Source organism: Typopeltis vanoorti, chromosome 9 (genome assembly GCF_054136105.1).
Source record: "Typopeltis vanoorti isolate ZY-2024b chromosome 9, IOZ_Tvanoo_1.0, whole genome shotgun sequence".
NCBI lineage: Eukaryota > Metazoa > Arthropoda > Arachnida > Uropygi > Thelyphonidae > Typopeltis > Typopeltis vanoorti.
In genome coordinates, this window is record NC_143557.1 from 9,480,358 (window position 1) to 9,500,271 (window position 19,914).

General features: G+C 36.7%; 1 protein-coding gene across 3 annotated transcripts in view; it reads left to right on the forward strand.

The window, feature by feature from the left end:
* The window catches only part of c12.1 (spliceosome-associated protein CWC15), a 159,219-nt gene that overhangs the window by 107,486 nt on the left and 31,819 nt on the right, over positions 1–19,914 (forward strand). For all 3 annotated transcript variants that reach the window (XM_090397924.1, XM_090397923.1, XM_090397922.1), the window contains exon 5: positions 16,428–16,526. In XM_090397924.1, the coding sequence (XP_090254050.1) occupies positions 16,428–16,526 (99 nt within the window). The remainder of the gene's footprint in view (positions 1–16,427; positions 16,527–19,914) is intronic.

Below are 19,914 nucleotides of genomic sequence, written 5' to 3' on the forward strand. Positions count from 1 at the left end.
ACGCATTGTTGGCACTTGCAGTGTGCCCGTTATTGAAATTATTTTGTCAAAGTAATATGTAAAGCAGTTAAAAATTTATGCACTTACCAGATTTGAATAGTTGTGTTACTTTAAACAATTTTATTGTAGTTTTAAATATTAAGTGTTTGTGTTTTTTGAAGACATTCTCTTGTCGCTAATGTAATCTACATGTCAGCCATTATACCTAATTTCTTGCTTGCCAGTTTCATGGAGTGCGCATGCTCGCCGAGAAGTTTGATGTATGATTGACAGCTGACAAGAACAGCGTTCAGTATCAGAGTAACGGGAGTAAATAAGACAGCATTTGGCAAGAAATAAGAACACAGGCCCGCAGATGTTTAGATTCGGGAGGAAATTGATTTTTTTTTTATGTGACAGTCGGAAGAAAAATAAATAGTATATTCCGAAAAAGGAATCGTGGAACTATGAAGTTTTAAAGTGGAATAAGTATTGATAAATAAAAGAAAATATTGCTATAGATGTTTAAAAGGAATATTCGAGGAAACACTAATTGGAAGATTAGTAGTAGATTCCGAAAAGGGAATCGTAGAACTGTGAATTTTTTAAAGTGGAAGAGTTAAGACTGTCAATAAGCATTAGTGAATAAAAGAAGAAATCGCTATTTACGTTCTAAAGGAATGTTTGAGAAAACTCTGATTAGGAAGAATTAATGTGTGCTACATGAGTGATGAGAAAGGATCCTATGAAAATGATAAAGTCATATATCTTCGGAAAAGGGCCTTGACAGAGAAAGAAACTTGGATTCTGAAAGCAATAGTAAAAAAGAGGTCATTGCACCAATCGAAGTGAATCCTTGTGCATATAATATATAGGTACACTCGGAAATAAAAAAAATAATTGTTAGAAATAAAGAGATCAGATAATAAAAAATCTCTTCTTTAAACAGTTTCCTCCTCGCCCATCTGCAGGGAGGCTTTCCATACTTCTATTATTCAAGACAATTACAGATGCACTAAGGGTTGTACCCAGTACCAGGGCTCCCAGATAGTGACAGCATCGGCAGAGCATAAGAGATGGGCATCTCTACTTCATGTCTCTGTCAATGGCACTTTTCTTTGTGAATCTTGTAAGGTGCCCCCTCAACATTAGTGGATTGAGGATGATACCAGATTACTACCAGGATACGAGTATAGACCTTATTAGGACTAGATTTAATGCCCTGCCCACGAGGGTCCATACAGCTCGCTGGAGTAGAGGTGACATTAACTGTAGGGATGGCTGCTGCTACAGTAAAACTCTATCTCACATCTCTCTGTGTTGTTTTGGAACACGTGGAATCTGTGTACGGAGGCATGATGCTGTGATCTCCATATTAAATAACCATTTAAGAAATAAAGGTTCCGTACAGAGGTAGGCTTAAGGAAACCAGATTTGATAATAAAGAAAGAAAAAGAAGTATGGGTTATTGATGCCCAGATAGTGGGTACTGGGTGTCCACTCACCTCTAGCCATTTCAACCAGGTGCAATACTACAAGCAGAACCAAGACTATAAAAGACTAATACAAGAGAAGTTGGGGGCAACTCCTTACTTTACCAGTGGTACTATTTCTTTTTACTGGGTTTGGTGCTCCTTTAGTTATAAAGACCTCTGTTTATTAGGACTGTCATATAGAGACTTTAAAATTCTCTCTCTGTGTGCTCTGCAGGGCACACTGGTGGCTTGTCGCTGCCATCAGTGTATGACCATTAGTATGCCTCGTGCCGGAATCAGGTGATCTCTTGTAAAGGCTTCGGCCTAGTAAGATTTGAAAGTGTAATACTGCACTTTCGGTATGAAGTTCAATAAATAAATAAAGTCTTTACTCTATACATTTTTGACTGTAATCTATGAGATTATAGTCAAAGGTATAGATTATGTTCAGAAAAGTATAGAGTAAAGACTGCAATCATATGGATAAATAGCCTTCTGTCACTTGCTTCAAATTTTATCCTCAGTTTTTACTGATAACATTCACTCCATTCCTCATCTTCATTCAACAAAACTTCTGATAAAACAGAAGTCCGGAGAGCCTTTGGATATTTTGGCATTGGTAGGTAAGTCTGAAGCGAGAAAACATATCAGTGACTAGAAAAGAAACTGGCCACGTGATTAGAGAGGATGGAAGGAACATAATGTGGCACTTTTGCCCTAGAAGTTAGTGAGAACAACTGTTCAATTTCTTCATACCTTTCATTGACTTTTATCCAAAAGTAGGCAGTATTAGCTAGGAAATCCACTTGGTTAGAGAATGTTAGAATGCATAATGGGGTCATTGATTAATTGCTGGATCTGTTGGAGATGAAATTGATTGTCAATGACATTGTCTGTTATTTATGAAAAATACAGTGGCAAGGGTGAACCTTTTATCCCGTTTGCATAAAGTTGCTTCTAATGCAAACATCTCCCATCTAGGTGAGCATAATCAGAAAAGGGGAGCTTATTGGATTGTGAACAAAAAAAAAAAAAGATCAAGTTTCAGTGAAGATATCCAAATGAATACAATGGGGTGTGGAAAATTTGAATTAGAGAAAAGAGAGTTTTAGGTATAACTTTCTCTGTCATGGGACATCATATCTCATGAAAGCACATGTACCATTCTTGTGGTGGAGGTCATCCAGAGTATGTTTGTTAGTTCAGGTGGATAATTAAAGTTCTGTTAGATAGGAAACTTGGTGCATACTGTTTATATTTCTGTTTAGGCCATGCATGTTACATTGAATGTTGAAGAATTTTTGGATATATACACATCATATCTACCTCAAATGTGAGAGGTTACATAGCTTTTAATATAGTAGTGCCATGTTGTAGACAAGTAGTCTGGAAGAAAGAAAGAATATGTTTATGTGTTTTTATAACACTGGAGGTCATAGTCTTTGGAGAAAACAGTATAGGAAAGGCTGTTCCAAAGAGCTGAGGTAAGTGAAAAATGCTGACTAGCAACTGCTCGTATTTTTTGCATATTTAGAGGTAAATGGAAGAATGATGGTTGGTGGCCAGTTCAGTAGCACCTGAACTGACCACCACCTGTTGAAATATTTAAAGAAAAAGTATAATACAGAACAACAGAGGTCTATGAGGAAATAATTAGAGAGAATCTTTGAGGGGGGGGGGAGTGTTGTTAAATGGGTTGTCCTCCTCTGGATAGTACTAAGCATTCTAAAAAATGTTTTAGAGACACCAACTCTAATATGAAAACATTCTAAGGTTGCTGTAGATTTGGGCTTCATCATCAAATTCCTGACATTGATCCTCAAGGGGTGTACAGGATATGATAGTACTACATGAAAAATTTATATCATTACTAACTTCCTATCTACAATTTTTCTCCAAATCAGTCTGTTACCTGTCAAGGCTTCAACATTGTCAGATCTTATATTTCTATATTCTAAGGCACTTTTCACCATATCAATCCACCTGTATCTTGGTCTTCTGCTAGCTCTTTTTCCTGCCAACCTGTTAGAGAACACTTATTTTGCTAATCTTTCCTTTTCCATTCTGTTTAAGTGACCATACCACCTGAGATTAGCTCTGCTAACACGTTCCTGGATGCTAACAATGGAAAGTTCTTTCCTAATATCTGTGTTTTTAATATGATATTGCCATTGATGCTATCTATTCATGCCCCTAATCTTTCTCGACTCTCAAATCTGCAGTCTCTAGTCTTTCGTCACATGTTTTATTTTTAACCTAGCTCTCAGATTGATAAGTTAAAATTGATTTGAACACTGTCTTGTATACAGCTAATTTAGTGTTTTGACTAATTTCTCTCTTATTCCATATAAATTTATTCAGTTGACTTCCTATCATACCAGCTTTGTTGATTCTGTTGTCTATTTCCATATTCAATTTACCATCTTCACTAAAAGTCATGCCGAAGTAGCTGTAATGTTTTACTTGTTCTATAGGTTCTCCATTCATGATGCAGTTGATATTTTCAATGCTTATGCTTATTTTCATACTATATCTATTCAACAGTTATTCACTTTAGTCAGAGAATCTTGCAGACTTGTAGCAGATTTATTTAGAAGTATTAACATCATCTGCATAAAGCAAAGAGCTGATGTTATACTTCTAAATAAATAAATAAATAAAAGATTTGGACTTTATAGCATATAATGTTTATGGCACGTAATGTGTTGTTGACAGTTAGTTTCTTAAGCTGAATGGGAGCTGGAAGATAGGTAATTGCCCCATGCCTGTGATTATTATTATGTAGACACCTGTATGGCAGTGGTTCTCAATCTTTGTGAGACCGCAGCCTAGTAAATTGTTTTTTTATAAGATGAGAGCCTGGTCCCAACAAATTTATTCTTAAATAAATACTTTCCAATGTTTTTTTTTAATGTTATTCAGTATAAAATTGATTTTAATGATGTTGGTTTGAAAAAAACAAAAAACAAACGGTAGTGAGAAAAATATTCATGCATTATAACTTACCATAGAAGTCAGCTGAGCACGGGAAGTAGCAGAAGGATGTCAACAACTTGTTTGCAAAACATTTATCATGTACACATGCCGAATATTTATGTTTGCAAAGTATGTAATTTAATAAATAAAAACATATGACTCTCTCAATTCTAAACTCCAGTTCCAACACTAATTAATATTTTGAATTTAAAAACGGAGCACTCTAACACAGAATTTATAAGTTATTTAAAAAGTTAAACTTGGTTTCTTTTATTACAACTCAGTTTTTAAAGGTTTTACTTTGGCTAGTGAGACTTTTGTTGCTGTTTTATGTCTGTTAGCTTATTAATTCTTGGAAGAATTGAAGTGATAGCCAAACAGAGACATCAAGAAAGTTGCAGGCAGTTTCTCTGTTTTGTTTTAAGCACAATCATGGCAGAAAATGCAGTTTTGCAAAGATATGTGGTGGAAAAACAAAGAAGAAATCTCGCTTCTTTTGGATATTCATTTTTCATTCTTATCCAGAATTACTCATAGAATTAAAAGTACTTTCTAGTCCTTTGTCTGATGATAATTCAATAAGTTAAAGGGTTTCTTCATTGGAAAGGTGTTTCATTGTATTCAAGAAAGGCATTCACAATATATATATACTTTGCCTTCGAGGATCCTCATGTTTGGGATAATACTTCTCAAATGACAACAACATCTTCAAGTGGGCAGTAATATCTGAAACTGAATTCTGTGAATAGAAATCAATCATCTGCTTCCATAATATAATCTGAGTACGACTGAAACATTTCTTTATTTCTTTCTGCAATCATATTAAGCCAGAGTTTGAATTTTTGAATGATTCGATCTTGTTCCAAGCATTAAATGTTGTATCTGGATCTTGAAGTTTTAAATTTAACTCGTTCATGTAAGAAAATATGTCCCTGAGATATGCCAGCCTAGCTACCCATTTCTTGCCCTGGAAATAATGGGACAAGTCACTTTTCTTATCAATTAGAAATAGCTCGACTTCCTTTCGGAGTTCATATAATCTCTTGAGAACATTACCGCAGGACAGCCAACGAAAACTTCCAAATGGAAAAAAAATATTCTGATGATCAGAGCCCATTTCACCGCACAATGCTTTTAACAGTCTTGTATATTAAAACAAAATAGATGTTTTTTATATGATTAATAATTGTAACTGATTGAGAAGGACTTCATTGAGCTCAGGTGCCTTTTTTTTGGAGGCCAGGTTTTGCCTATAAATGTCTATACATTTTACTAGGTCCATAGACCTAGTAAAATGTTTCTCGCCATGGAAACCTGGAAAAAACCTGGCCCAATATTTTTTGCTTGATGCCCAATATTTCTTGCTTGATGTCATTCCAACATCCACTCTCCTTAACATGTCTCTCTCTCTGAACTCCCTGACTCCTTCCATTTTCCTGTCCTTGCATTTACATCCTCTCATCTCTCACAATTTCCATTAAGAAGTATCATCTGTTCCACTCTCTTGATCTTTCAATTCACCTCTTATCTCTTGCTCACTTCTTTTCTAAGCCAAACATGGATCTGAGATTTGTGCAGGATATAAAAGTGGTGAATAAAACTTAAGTCAGAATTTTCTTTCGCTCATTCGTTCACTTATTTGTAATGTCTGATTACATTAGATATTTTTCATTTCCTTACAGAATATATTGTATTCTTTGAAGAATACACTTCATCTTGTCATACACAACGAGCTGAAAATCATCTCATTCATGCTGTATTTAAATTAATTTGGCTGAAGTTTTAGAATATGAAGTGATCATATTCCTAGATAAGTAATTAATTTATTTATCAGGCATAAAATTATGAAAGAGATCTTAAGTTAATTAAAAGCATGAACTTTTTTGTAGGTAATATCTGCTCTCTAGGCGATACTTGTTATAAATAAAAATAGAACAAGTTGGATAGAAAAGAAAACAAATAGCACAGTCATACAAGAATTATTGTATAAAAAGAAATAAGAGAAAAAATTAGAAAACAACAAGTGAGATGGTTTGGCCACACTGTATGCATGGATGCAGACAGACTACCTAACGTTCTAATCAATGCTTTTCGAACTGAAAAAAGAAGACCCAGAAGACCAAGAATTGCTTGGCTGAAATTAATAAAGAACATTTTGGGATGTAGAACTTGTTGTAATCGACTATCAGGCAGTTTTTATGACCAGTCATAAACAGCGGTATTCCTTTTCCCGATTGTTGAAAGATTTCGATGTCTGAAAATTCCCGATCATTCATGAATACTTCTATGTTTAAAAATACGTGGCTTGGTCACTGACATTTTCCTTAATGTCAGTGACCTTTTCAAACAGCAAGGAATAGAGAAGACTGGAAGATCCTGCTCAAGGGAAGACTCACCCCATCTTAGACGGAAGAGAAGGCGGCGATACTGTTGATATAGAGAGAATAACATCAGATATCTGACAGTTGCATCAAACTTCTAGGTTGAATAAAACAAGCTAAAGCTGATCAGATGCTTTTTTTAATTTATATGGACATTTTGTTACCTAATCCTAACCTAATCCTCGTCTCCCTCTTCCATATTTTACACCTTTTGAGTAATTCAAATATACCAACCAAATATAGCATTCTCCTTCATTATTGTTTTCTAATATATAGTATATCTTAAAACAAGCACATTTCCCCCCACTCTGACCAGATTTGGTTAAAATTAATTGATAAAGTATTCTAAGTTATCCTACAATTAACTGCATTACACCAATTAAGATGAGCACTGATGTGCTATACTCTTAAAACTTTCATACATCGATAAAAATGCAATCATATGGTCAAACTAATGTGAATTTTGTAGCTTGGGTTGCATGAACTACACGGCAGCACACCCAACTGAAATGGGCGCGCGACGCAACTGATATACACACGGGGGGGGGGGGGGGTCTGGTAAGTTTTGACAAACACCTAGAACAAAAATGACATTAAAACAACTGATATAACCACAAGAAAGAATATACTAGTAACAGAGTTATGAAGGTAACTTATGTTCTTTCTTGTGGTTATATCAGTTGCTTTAATATAATTTTTGTTGTAGGTGTTTATCAGATCTTTCCAGACCCACATCGTGTTTTGTAGTTTTTTGTTTATTTCTTACATAATTCAGAGAAAGCCTGCTTGAAGAACAAACATGGAATCCTTTCCTTCATGGTTATACTGTTATCAGCATTCATAATACAAATTATGGAAACAACTACCATTTTAAAGTAAAAATTTCAGTTTAAGATGTGCCATCCATCGGGTAGCAGATGAGGGGAAACCCCAATGGGGTGCTCCGAATAAAGAATAAGGAGACATGGACCAAAGGATGCAGCAGAGGAATGGCAAGCCGGCTGCATTATTTTGCCATTAAACCCTATGAATCGGGAATCTCCACTGTATCAAGAGAACGCTACTGCGTCCAAGGAAGGCGACAGGACTGTTCCTAGATCACAGGGAGCAGTCGAGAAGTATGTTATGTGATCAGCCAATAGAGTTTCTCATATCCTAACATTAAATATAAGAACACTGTTAAAACCTGGGAAACAAACCTGATGGGAAAAGAACTTGCTAGGATTAAATGGGACATTGTGGGCCTGGCTGAAACCCACTGGACAGGAGAAGGAGTTATAAATCTGAATTCAGGAGAACTATTCTACTCAGGAAGAAAGGACAATATACATAGAGAAGGAGTTGCCATCCTAGTGAATAACAGTTTACAAAATGCAGTCATGGCCATAGAACCCCATTGCCCAAGAATGATCGCCATCAGACTAAAAGGTAAATAGAAAAATGTTCACTTTACAATTATTTAAATCTGTGCCCCTGACCAGTCACATGAAGATGAAGAAATCGACGTTTTTTATGATAAGTTACAAGATTCAATAGACAACACTAATAAGAAAGATATATTAATCGTGATGGGAGATTTTAATACCAAGATTGGGCAGTTCACCCCAGGCATGGAGGATGTGATGGGCAGGTTTGGAGTTGACAATAGAAATGAAAGAAGAGAAAGAATATTAGAATTTTGTAAAGCAAATAATCTATTTATCTGCAATACCCTTTTTTTCCATAGACCTTCCTACAAATACACATGGACCTCACCAGATGGTACAACAAAGAACTGTATTGATTACATTTTAATGAAATGTATCTGAAAATCATCAGTTCAAAATGTTACAACTTTAAAAACTCCAGATTTCGACACTGATCATGAACAGCTTGTGGCAAAAATAAAACTAAAATTTAAGTACCGCAAGTCACAAGCTTTTATCGACATAATGGACATGTCAAAACTGAAAGAGAAATGTATGCAAGACAACCATCAAACACTAATAGGAAATGAGATCAGACAGTTAACCTATGATAATATAGAAAATACGTAGAATCGAGGTAAAAAAATTATTATAAATACTGCACGAAACATACTTGCAACAACAGCAAGACCAAATCATGAATGGATAACTCCTGAAATTTTAAATACTTTAGAAGAAAAAAGAGAAGCAAAGCATATATTAAATATAAAAAAATACAGAAGGAAATAAACAATATTATAATAACCTTAAAAAGAAAATTGATTAAAATATGCATATCTGCCAAAAATGATTGGTTGGAGGAAAAAGCAAAACTGTGTGAAGAAGCTAATAAAAGAAACGACAATAAAACTGTATATAAAATTATAAAAGAATTAACAAAGATATATAAAGATAAACCACTAACATTGAAAGATAAAAACAATCTAAAAACTGGATCAATACAAAATATTAAAATAATCTGGAAAGATTACTATCAAACATTATTTCAGAAAGAACACGAGGAGGAAAGTATAACAGAAGAGATGGTATATGAAAAGGCACCACCCATAACGGCAGCAGAAATTATAAATGCAATGAACCCAATGAAACTGTCATAAGCTATGGGCAAAGATGAAATATCTATAGAACTATGGAAATATTTTGGAAAGGAAGCCATTAACTTCTTAATGAAATTATTTAACCAAATTCTTTTATACTGGAGTAATCCCAACTCACTGGAAAAACAGGAGTTATTATACCAATTCATAAAAAAGGAGACAAAAGAATATGTGAAAATTACAGATCCATAACATTCTTAAGTCATAACTATAAACTATTCATCTGAATTATTCAAAAGAGAACACAGGTGCTTTCAGAAAAAATCATAGAAGAAAATCGAGCAAGATTCAGGCCACATAGATTCACTATAGACCATATCTTCACCATTAATAATATAGCAGAAAAATATTGGGAATACAACCTGCCCATATACTGTTGTTTTATAGATTTCAAGCAAGCCTTTGATTCAGTTAATAGAGCTTTAGTGGAGACACTAAAGCTTTTGTTAAAATGAACAATATTAAAACCAAGGATTTCAAAGTTGAGAAAGATGTAATACAGGGTTGTCCTCTCTTTCACCTCAACTCTTTATCATCTTCCTAGAAGAAGTCTGTAAAACCATAGTTGATGAACCAGGTGTAAAAATCAATGGCACCGACATTAATCGCATCAAATACGCTGATGATATTATTATCCTAGCAGATTCTAAACCACAGTTAGAAAAAACTATTAATATCTTAAATGACTCCTGTAAAACCTATGGTATGAAAATAAATTTTTATAAAACAAAAATAATGAATAATAACTAATATTTAAGGAATTGACAGCGTATACTGGAAATATAGATTAAATAAACTTTAATATACACTTTCCGATATTTCGGCGAACGTTACGTTGCCATCTTCTTGGGAACTTACTAAAAGGACACGTGCACACAAGTACTAATACAACAAATGAGACTGAGGCTAGGACGCTAGCGTTTTCCTAAAGTCCTGATGGTGCCCCCTGGCGGGCTATATTGGTAGTTCTTGGCCTTTGGGCTGAAGTTTTTGATAAAAGTTTCCCAAATTTGGGGCAGTTTCATGCATCCAAATTTGTTGAGGTTTGGCATGTTCCTAAGGGCCGAGGCTGATTCCATGAATAGTCTTTCATACTTGAACTTGCTGCGGTGTATTACTGTGGCTTTCTTCCATCTTATTCTGTGGCGAGTATCCAGAGCGTGGTCTGCAAGCCCAGAGTGGCTGTACTGGTGGAATCGGATGTAATCCTTGTGTTCTGAGATTCTGATATTTGCTGTCCTGCCTGTTTGGCCAAAGTAGGACAGTTTACAGCTGCAAGGGACCTGGTATACACCAGGTAGGTCTAGGGGAAGTGGTTGGTCTTTGGTAGAGCGGATAAGGGATGCCAGTTTTTTATGTGGTCTGTAACAAGTGGTCAAGTCATGTTTTTTTAAGATTTTATTGATTTTTTCTGAGGTGCCTCTGATGTAGGGAATAGTGATGGATTTAGAGTAATCTTTTTTGTGAGGGGGAGGGGGTGGTGGCTTGTGGATGACTGGGTTAAGTATTTTTTGGATTTTTTGGAGGGGGTAGCCGTTGGCTGAGAAAGTGTAACGGATGTGATTTAGTTCAGAGGTTAGGGCTTGATCATTAGAACAGATTATTTTTGCCCTGTTGAATAATGTTTTAATAACTCCATATTGTTGTGAGGGGGGGTGGTGGGATTGTTGGTGGATGTATCTGCCAGTATGGGTGGGTTTTCTATAAACTGAGAAAACCAAGGTTCCATCAGGTTGGCGGGTGACTAGTGTGTCTAGGAAGGGGAGGTTATTGTTTTCCTCTTTTTCCAGGGTGAATTTGATTCTAGGGTGTTGGTTGTTCAAGTGTGTTAGGAAGGAGAGGAGTGAATCCGGGCCATGTGGCCAAATAGCAAAAACATCATCAACATAGCGAAGCCATATGGTAGGTTTTTGTGGGGCTGAGTTTAAGGCTTTCTCTTCAAACATCTCCATGAAAAAGTTGGCCAAGGGTGGGGAAAGTGGTGAACCCATGGCTGTCCCCTCTATCTGTTTGTAGAATTTTTCCTGCCAAACGAAATAGCCTGAGTTCATTGTAAACTGAAATAGGGCTGAGATATCGGGAGGAAATTTAGCTTGGATTAGCTCTAAGGTTTCTTTGAGAGGGACATTCGTGAATAGGGAGGAGACATCAAAACTGACCATTATGTCATTGTGTTGGAGTGTAAGGTTTTCTATACTGGCTTTGAAGTGGGCTGAGTTTTTTATGTGTGATGGTGTATTGCCAGTATAGTGTGAGAGCGCTTTGGCTAAATGCTTGGCTAGTTTGTAAGTGGGGGAATCAATGCCATCCACTATGGGACGTAATGGCACATTTTCTTTGTGTATTTTTGGGAGCCCATATATGCGGGGGGGTCTAGAGTTATAGGGTTTTAGTCTGTTGGTAATCTCCACAGGCCAAGAAGTAACCTTCTTAAGGAGCCTATGGAGTTTTCTAATTTGTGAGCTGGTGGGATTGTAATCAATGGGGAGGTAAGTGGAGCGATCTAATAATAAAGCCTTGAGCTTACCTGTGTAGTCTTTAAGATTGAGTACCACAGTGGCGTTCCCCTTATCCGCTTTGGTGATCACTATTTTTTTGTTTCTCTTCAATTCTTGTAGTGCCTTGTATTCACTAATGGATATGTTGGATTTTGGAGGTTTTGCTTTATTGAGAACACAGGCTACATCCAATCTAATGTCGTTGGCGATGTGGGTTGGAAGTTGGCGGATCCCGCGTTCAATTTGAATCATTAATTCCTCGGCCGGTAATTTCCTAGGAGCAATGGCGAAGTTGTGACCACGTGACAGAGCGTGGATTGCTTCTGGCTTTAAGGTAGCTGACGATAGGTTAACAACAGTGTTGGTTTGTAGTTTCGACGCCGAGTTCTTTGTTAGTTTATCAAACTTGTTGATATGTCGGCTTCGTACTCGTTCAAATTCTTTTTTAGCTGCCGTACACGAGACGTCATGTAAGACCGACCAAAGCTCGTGATTCAGCGTATGTGAAAGCTCGTTTTCCAGCGTTGCTATCGCGGTGTTTATATCGGCTAGGGAACCGCGTGTAGCGGTAATTTGTTCCCGAAGTAATGCCTGGCTAGCGCGGTTGTAAATACGGAGAGCTTTCTGTGAGATGAAGCGGTGTTTGAATTTAACACAGTTCGGGATGACATGATTATCCCGGCAGCGTTTTAGGAATGCCAGACGGTTGAGTTGTCTGGATAATTTCAGCCTCAGTTTGCCGTAATGGCGGGCCTTGCGTGCGAAGAGATCTCCGTGGATGATCATTATTCTTGTTGAGAGGCTTATACGCTGGTTAGACATAATAACTAATATTTAAGGAATTGACAGCGTATACTGGAAATATAGATTAAATAAACTTTAATATACACTTTCCGATATTTCGGCGAACGTTACGTTGCCATCTTCTTGGGAACTTACTAAAAGGACACGTGCACACAAGTACTAATACAACAAATGAGACTGAGGCTAGGACGCTAGCGTTTTCCTAAAGTCCTGATGGTGCCCCCTGGCGGGCTATATTGGTAGTTCTTGGCCTTTGGGCTGAAGTTTTTGATAAAAGTTTCCCAAATTTGGGGCAGTTTCATGCATCCAAATTTGTTGAGGTTTGGCATGTTCCTAAGGGCCGAGGCTGATTCCATGAATAGTCTTTCATACTTGAACTTGCTGCGGTGTATTACTGTGGCTTTCTTCCATCTTATTCTGTGGCGAGTATCCAGAGCGTGGTCTGCAAGCCCAGAGTGGCTGTACTGGTGGAATCGGATGTAATCCTTGTGTTCTGAGATTCTGATATTTGCTGTCCTGCCTGTTTGGCCAAAGTAGGACAGTTTACAGCTGCAAGGGACCTGGTATACACCAGGTAGGTCTAGGGGAAGTGGTTGGTCTTTGGTAGAGCGGATAAGGGATGCCAGTTTTTTATGTGGTCTGTAACAAGTGGTCAAGTCATGTTTTTTTAAGATTTTATTGATTTTTTCTGAGGTGCCTCTGATGTAGGGAATAGTGATGGATTTAGAGTAATCTTTTTTGTGAGGGGGAGGGGGTGGTGGCTTGTGGATGACTGGGTTAAGTATTTTTTGGATTTTTTGGAGGGGGTAGCCGTTGGCTGAGAAAGTGTAACGGATGTGATTTAGTTCAGAGGTTAGGGCTTGATCATTAGAACAGATTATTTTTGCCCTGTTGAATAATGTTTTAATAACTCCATATTGTTGTGAGGGGGGGTGAAGAAGAAGAAAGAAAGAAAGAAAGAAAGAAAGAAGAAGAAAATATTTCTACAGGGTATCCCAAAATTCACGCAAGAAGTAATTTTGATAGAAAACACAGGTTTTTAATTAAAAATTGTAATTTCTTATTGATTCATAAAGTATATAGTATAGGGTTATGCATGGAATAGCATATCGGGTAAATGGCCTCCACAGCTTTGCTGGCACATACGCACTCTTTTGTCGAAATTTTCCATGACTGTTTTGCATAAATGTGGCTGAATTTCGTTGATACAGCGCTCAATTTCCTCCTTCAAGGCGTGGGTGGTCGTGGGCTTGTTGGCATAAACCTTAGACTTCAAAAAACCCAAAGAAAAAAGTCCAACGGCATTAAGTCACATGATCCGGGGTGCCAATTCTGATCACCAAAACGGGAAATTACATGACCAGGAAATGACTCATGCAGTAATTGAATTGTTTCTTGGGCTGTATGGCATGTGGCACTGTCTTGTTGAAACCACATGCCGTCCACATCCATATCTTGCAATTTAGGCACAAAAAAACTGGATTATCATGTCGCAATAGTGAGCACAATTAATTGTTATTGCCTTACCAGCCACATTTTTGAAGAAGAATGGACCGATGATGCCTCCAGCCCAAAATCCACACCAAACAGTGACACGTTGTGGATGCATTTGTTTCTCAGCAATCACTCGTGGATTTTCTGAACCTCAAATGTGACAATTTTGTCGATTAACTAAGCCTGATATCAAGATGAAAATGAGCCTCATCGCTGAAGATGATTTTGTTCGAAAAATAAGCATCCACTTGTTGTTTCATAATCCATTCAACGAACTCTCTTCACTGTGTGTGGTCAGTAGGCTTCAGTTCTTCAGTCAATTGAACTTTGTAAGCATAAAGATGCAAATCTTTCGTGAGAATACACTGTAGAGAGCGTCTCGAAATGCCCAATTCAAGACCAAGGTGCCGAATTGATGTTCCTGGACTCTCAGCAACACTCTCATGAACTGCTTCGATGTTTTCTGTTGAATGACTTGTTGAAGGACGGCCAGAGTGTATAAGATGACTAATTGATCCAGTTTCCTTGAATATTTTAATTAATCTTTTCACAGTTGATGAAGTTAAATCACTATTCCGACCATATTTTGTACGAAAATTGTGAACTGTAGCTGCCAAACCTTCATTATTTTTAAAATATTGCTCAACAATGAAAATGTGTTGTTCTTTTGTGTAGTGCTCCATTTTTAATAACCCTGAACTGTCAGCTGTCACGCTGTCTTTTTTTTCTCGTTGGCAACACTTTACCGCACAAATGGCGCTATATTTAAATCTTGCGTGAATTTTGGGACACCCTGTATAAATCTCGAAAATCATCCGTTGGAATAAATTAATAAAGATGTTTTTCTTGGCAGTCTCATTTCCAGTAACCTCAACAACATGGAAACAGTAAAACATAGGCTAAACCTTGGTTGGACCAGTATGAATAAACTAAATAAAATATGAAAAAATAAAAAAATCCCAACAAGTCTAAAACTAAAATTCAGAAAAATCAACAACACCCACTGGATGCAACACAAGACAAATGATCAAGTCAGAATAGAATTAAACTTCCAAGATGATATAAGAGATACAACCATTAAGCATCAGTTGAGATGGTTTGGTCACATTCAGAGAATGGTCCCCTCATAGATTGTGATTTTTAACTCTGAATGGATATATAGGAGGTAAAAGACCTAGAGGCAGACCAAGAATTACTTGGATAATGTTGCTGAAAGAACATTCCCATCTGCCTAGCTATAGAGTCATGAACGAGGTGGCCAAAGATCATAATAAGTGGAGAACCTTTCTTCTTAGTGGAATCAACCTGTTACCAAGCGGATGAGATGATGATGATTTGGATGGCACACATTCAGCAGGCCCTAACTTTAGAACTCTAAGCAATAATTTCAGCTCTTAGGTCACCATCCATACTGTTTGTTCTAATTTATGTGTTAGAACATGTTGCTCTGTAGCTTAATTTATTTTTTTCAACCAAATAGATAATAATAACAGGACACTAACATTGATATAGTAAGTTGTTTTTTTTCCCACCAGAGGTCAGGCTGGTAGTTTTAATGGTTGACCAAATTAATGTAACTGTTGCATACCAAGTAGATAATTGTGTAGCTTGTGTCTGTGTGAGTGTGAGTGATGTATACTTCAGATATGACCTTAATGTGAAGGTCAAAACGTCGAGTGATTATTTTCGTTTATATTAAACTGAAGTTTTTACTTTAACACAGTTGTTGTTTCCATTATTTGTATAATTAACAAACGTGGGACAGTTTTCATATCACTTCAAGTCTCTAATTACTGGGATACTGGTGTCACACTGGACAATTAAATTCATTTCTCACCTAAAGACAATCACAGAAATCTATGCTAAAGTGAGATTCAAACCTGCAGCCTGTTGGTTGGAGCACAGGTATGCTGATATTTTGTTCTTTGTGACTGCTAACATCCCATTAATAGCATGTTTTTATGTTTGTCTTATAAGCAGTGGTTTTTGAATGGCTGAAAAGCCTTCCTAACGGAGATGTTATGTACAAGATGCATCTTCACTTGCAGGAGTTGCACAGCACAATAAGCAGATTGATTTCTTCTGCATGCGTGTACACACACACACACACACACACACATATATACTAGGGGGGCTCTGCCCCCCTGAGTTCTGGGCTGGTAAGACAAAAAACTTGACATAAAAACGTTTCAAATTTTGGCCTTATCTTTTTATATATATAGAGTAGATATATAATCACATTAAATTATTTATGTAGGATGAAGACAGTAATGATAGTGATGAAGATGATACAGCAGAATTAATGGCTGAATTGAATCGCATTAAAAAGGAAAGAGCACAAGAAGAAGCAAAGAAGGCAAGTGTTTTTTAAGATATTTATTAAAATTTGAAATTTATAGTGATTTTGTCTGTTTAATTTATGAACTGCCTTTTTTGCTGTTATACAAAAGTAGTATTTACAAATTCTTGTGCTCCAGATTTGAGGATTTGGGTAAAGTATTTCTTGATAGCATGCAGTGAAAATGTTATATCAGGAAACTATATGTTAATATAGATGTTATACTAGGCTATACATTAATATAATGCTATACATTATGGGAAGGGTCACTATGCCAGTTTCGACCTTTATTGAGGTCTCATCAGTGGGAGCCAGACCCAGAGGTGATTCCCATAATGGATTATACATGTCTGTAAGGATATGTGCTTCGCATTATGAGACACTAAGGCAAGTGATCTGAAGTCATTAGCTTCTTTATACGAGTTGTCCAGTCCTGAAAATAGTTCAGGCAGAAACCTTATCAATCACAGATGCCAAGAAATTATTTCTTGGCATCTGTGATTGATAAGGCAAGTGATATGAAGTCATTAGCCTCTATATACAAGTAGCTCAGATGTGTATATATTTCACACACAAAATATTGTTCATTTGTCTATAATCCATTTGTAAAATCGTAATGATTTTTCTTTTTCTGTTATTTATGTTATTATAACTTCTTATACCGCCATTGTAAATTCTTTATTGTTCTTGTATTTCCTTATATTATCATTCCAAAGCTGTATAACTGAGAGGAAACCTCCACGTAGCCTTTAAAGGAATGCGGAGAACCGACCAGGGCTTCTGACCTAATGTCCATTCCTCACCTTCTCATGGTGCACCCTGTTGGTTATCTACCTGGATACTGAACGAACGAGGATGGGCTGGCAATTTGGAATTTAGCTGACCAAATTGTATTCTTATTGGCTTAAACCAATATACAAAATGATGGTACAACATGACAAAATTTCATGCCGACTGGGGCGTTATCCAGTTAAACAAGGCCCCTGTTGTTTTTGCCAGGAAACCAGGGTGAACAGCAGAAAGTCAGCTACTGGAACAAATCTGAAAGCACACCCCAACTCAACATCACCATTTTAAAGATCGGTACTATCAGCATAAGAAGCCTGAATGGCAAAGAAATGGAGCTAGATGAGGAATTAGATAAGTACTAGATCGGCATAATACGGGTGACTGAAACAAAAAAGACAAAAACTGGTGAGATCTTTCTGAACAATAAATACAAAATGTTATATTCAGTAAAATCTCAATCAAGGAAATGGAGTAGCCATAGTATTCAGCACAAAATACGAGGCTAATCTTCTTGAATGGCAGGCAGTCTCAAGTAGAGTGATGTGGGCTAATATCAGAATGGAGAATTGGACAATGAGACTTATTTGTGCCTATGGTCCCACAGAAGGTTCTACTAAGGTAGAAGTGGAGGAATTTTTTGATGCTTTAGAAAAAGGAACTGACACAATGAAAAAGGAAAAGTTGGTCCTTGTTGAGGAACTAAATAGCAGAGTAGAAAATGATTGTCAGACATACAAAAATATTTTGGGAAAATTTGGAGAAAAGCGCAAAGCTAATAATAATGGCAAATACCTGTTGGATTTCTGCTCAGGACATGGACTGGTTATTACTAACACCATGTTCCACCATAAAAATGTGCACAAATTTACATGGAGAGAAGAAGCAAGGAATAAGAAAAGTCTCATTGACTATGTTATTGTTGATAGTGATGTTTTCTCCCCGGTGCAGGACACCAGAGTGTACAGAGGATTTGAAATTGGAAGTGATCACTATTTAGTCTTGAGCAGGATAAAATTGAATTTCATATTGAAAAGAATAACATGTAAGAAAGTATTAAAGCGAATAAAAGTTGAGCAGCTCTCAGATGTGAACTGTAGACTAAAATACACAAAGATAATTGAAAAAAAAAATGAAATAGTTTGAGACAGGAACCAAACCTTGGAGATTCAGTGGCAAGTCTTGAAGAAAACTCTGATTAATTCAGCTAGAGAGGCATGTGGTGAAGTAGTCTGCAAGGATAGAAAAATCAGAACTCCATGGTGGACACATGAAGTTAAAGAGGCAGTGAAGGAAAAGAAGAAAGCATATCAAAAGTTCCTGGCAAATAAGTCAGCTTTTGCTCTTAGAGAATACAGAGACAAATGTAAGAAAGGTAAACACTGTATAGCTAAACAGAAGTCATGGGAGGACTTTGGCAAGAATATAGAAAATAAATATCAAGAAGGTGGTAAGATATTCTGGAGGTTGCTGAAGAAGCTTAGAAATGGAGGAAAGAGTGCTGTAAAAGGAGTTAGAGATGATAAAGGTGACATGAAAATGGGAGAAAAAGATATCCCTGAAGCATGGAGTAATTACTTCGAAAAATTGCTAAATGAAACAAGCAGTGATAGCAGTGGTAAAAAACACTCAACAGGCATACAGTCAGGAATACATATCCATACTTGAAGTTGAAAAAGCCATCAAAGGCTTGAAATGTGGAAAGGCAGCAGGGGTAAATGATATTCGACCAGAAGTACTTAAGTATGGTGGTATAAAAGCCTTACAGTGGCTGCACTGCATAGTTCAGAAAGCCTGGACGGAGGGATGAATTCCTGATGATTGAAGTAGAGCTCTAATAGTACCCATATATTAAAAGGGAAATAAAACTGAATGTGAGAATTACAGAGGTATTTCCCTACTGAGTGTTCCTGGCAAGATCTATGCAAGTATACTTGAGAAACGGTTGAGAAGAATTGTGGAAGAAAAGCTTGGTGAAGAACAAGCTGGATTCAGGCCAAATAGAGGCTGTCAGGATCAGATCTTCACTTTATGACAAATAGTTAAGAAAGCATGGGAATATAACAAAGATTTGTATTTAAGTTTTGTCAATCTGGAAAAGGCATGTGCCAAGAGAGAAGCTATTCAATACGTTACAGTTATGTGGTGTCAGTGGGGCATTATATCAAGCAATACTTAGTCTTTATTTGAGTTGTAAGTCAGCAGTTAGAATTGAAGGAAGTACAGGAAGATGGTTTAATGTTAAATCTGGTGTGAGACAAGGATGTACATTATCCTCTCTGTTATTCATTATCTATATGGATCACATTATGAAGGAAAGTGGTATTAAACGTGATATCAGAATTGGAGACGTTAATGTCAGCTCTTTGCTTTATGCGGACAATGTTATACTTCTAAATAAATCCGCTACAAGTTTGCAAGATTCCCTGACTAAATTGAATAACTGTTGTAATAGATGTGGTATGAAGGTCAGCATTAAATAGACAAAGACAATGAATATAGGTAGAATTGTTGAAAATGTCAACTGTATTGTGAACAGGGAACCTGTGGAACAAGTAAAACATTTCAGTACTTAGGCATGATTTTTACTGAAGATGGTAAATTAAATATGGAAATAGAC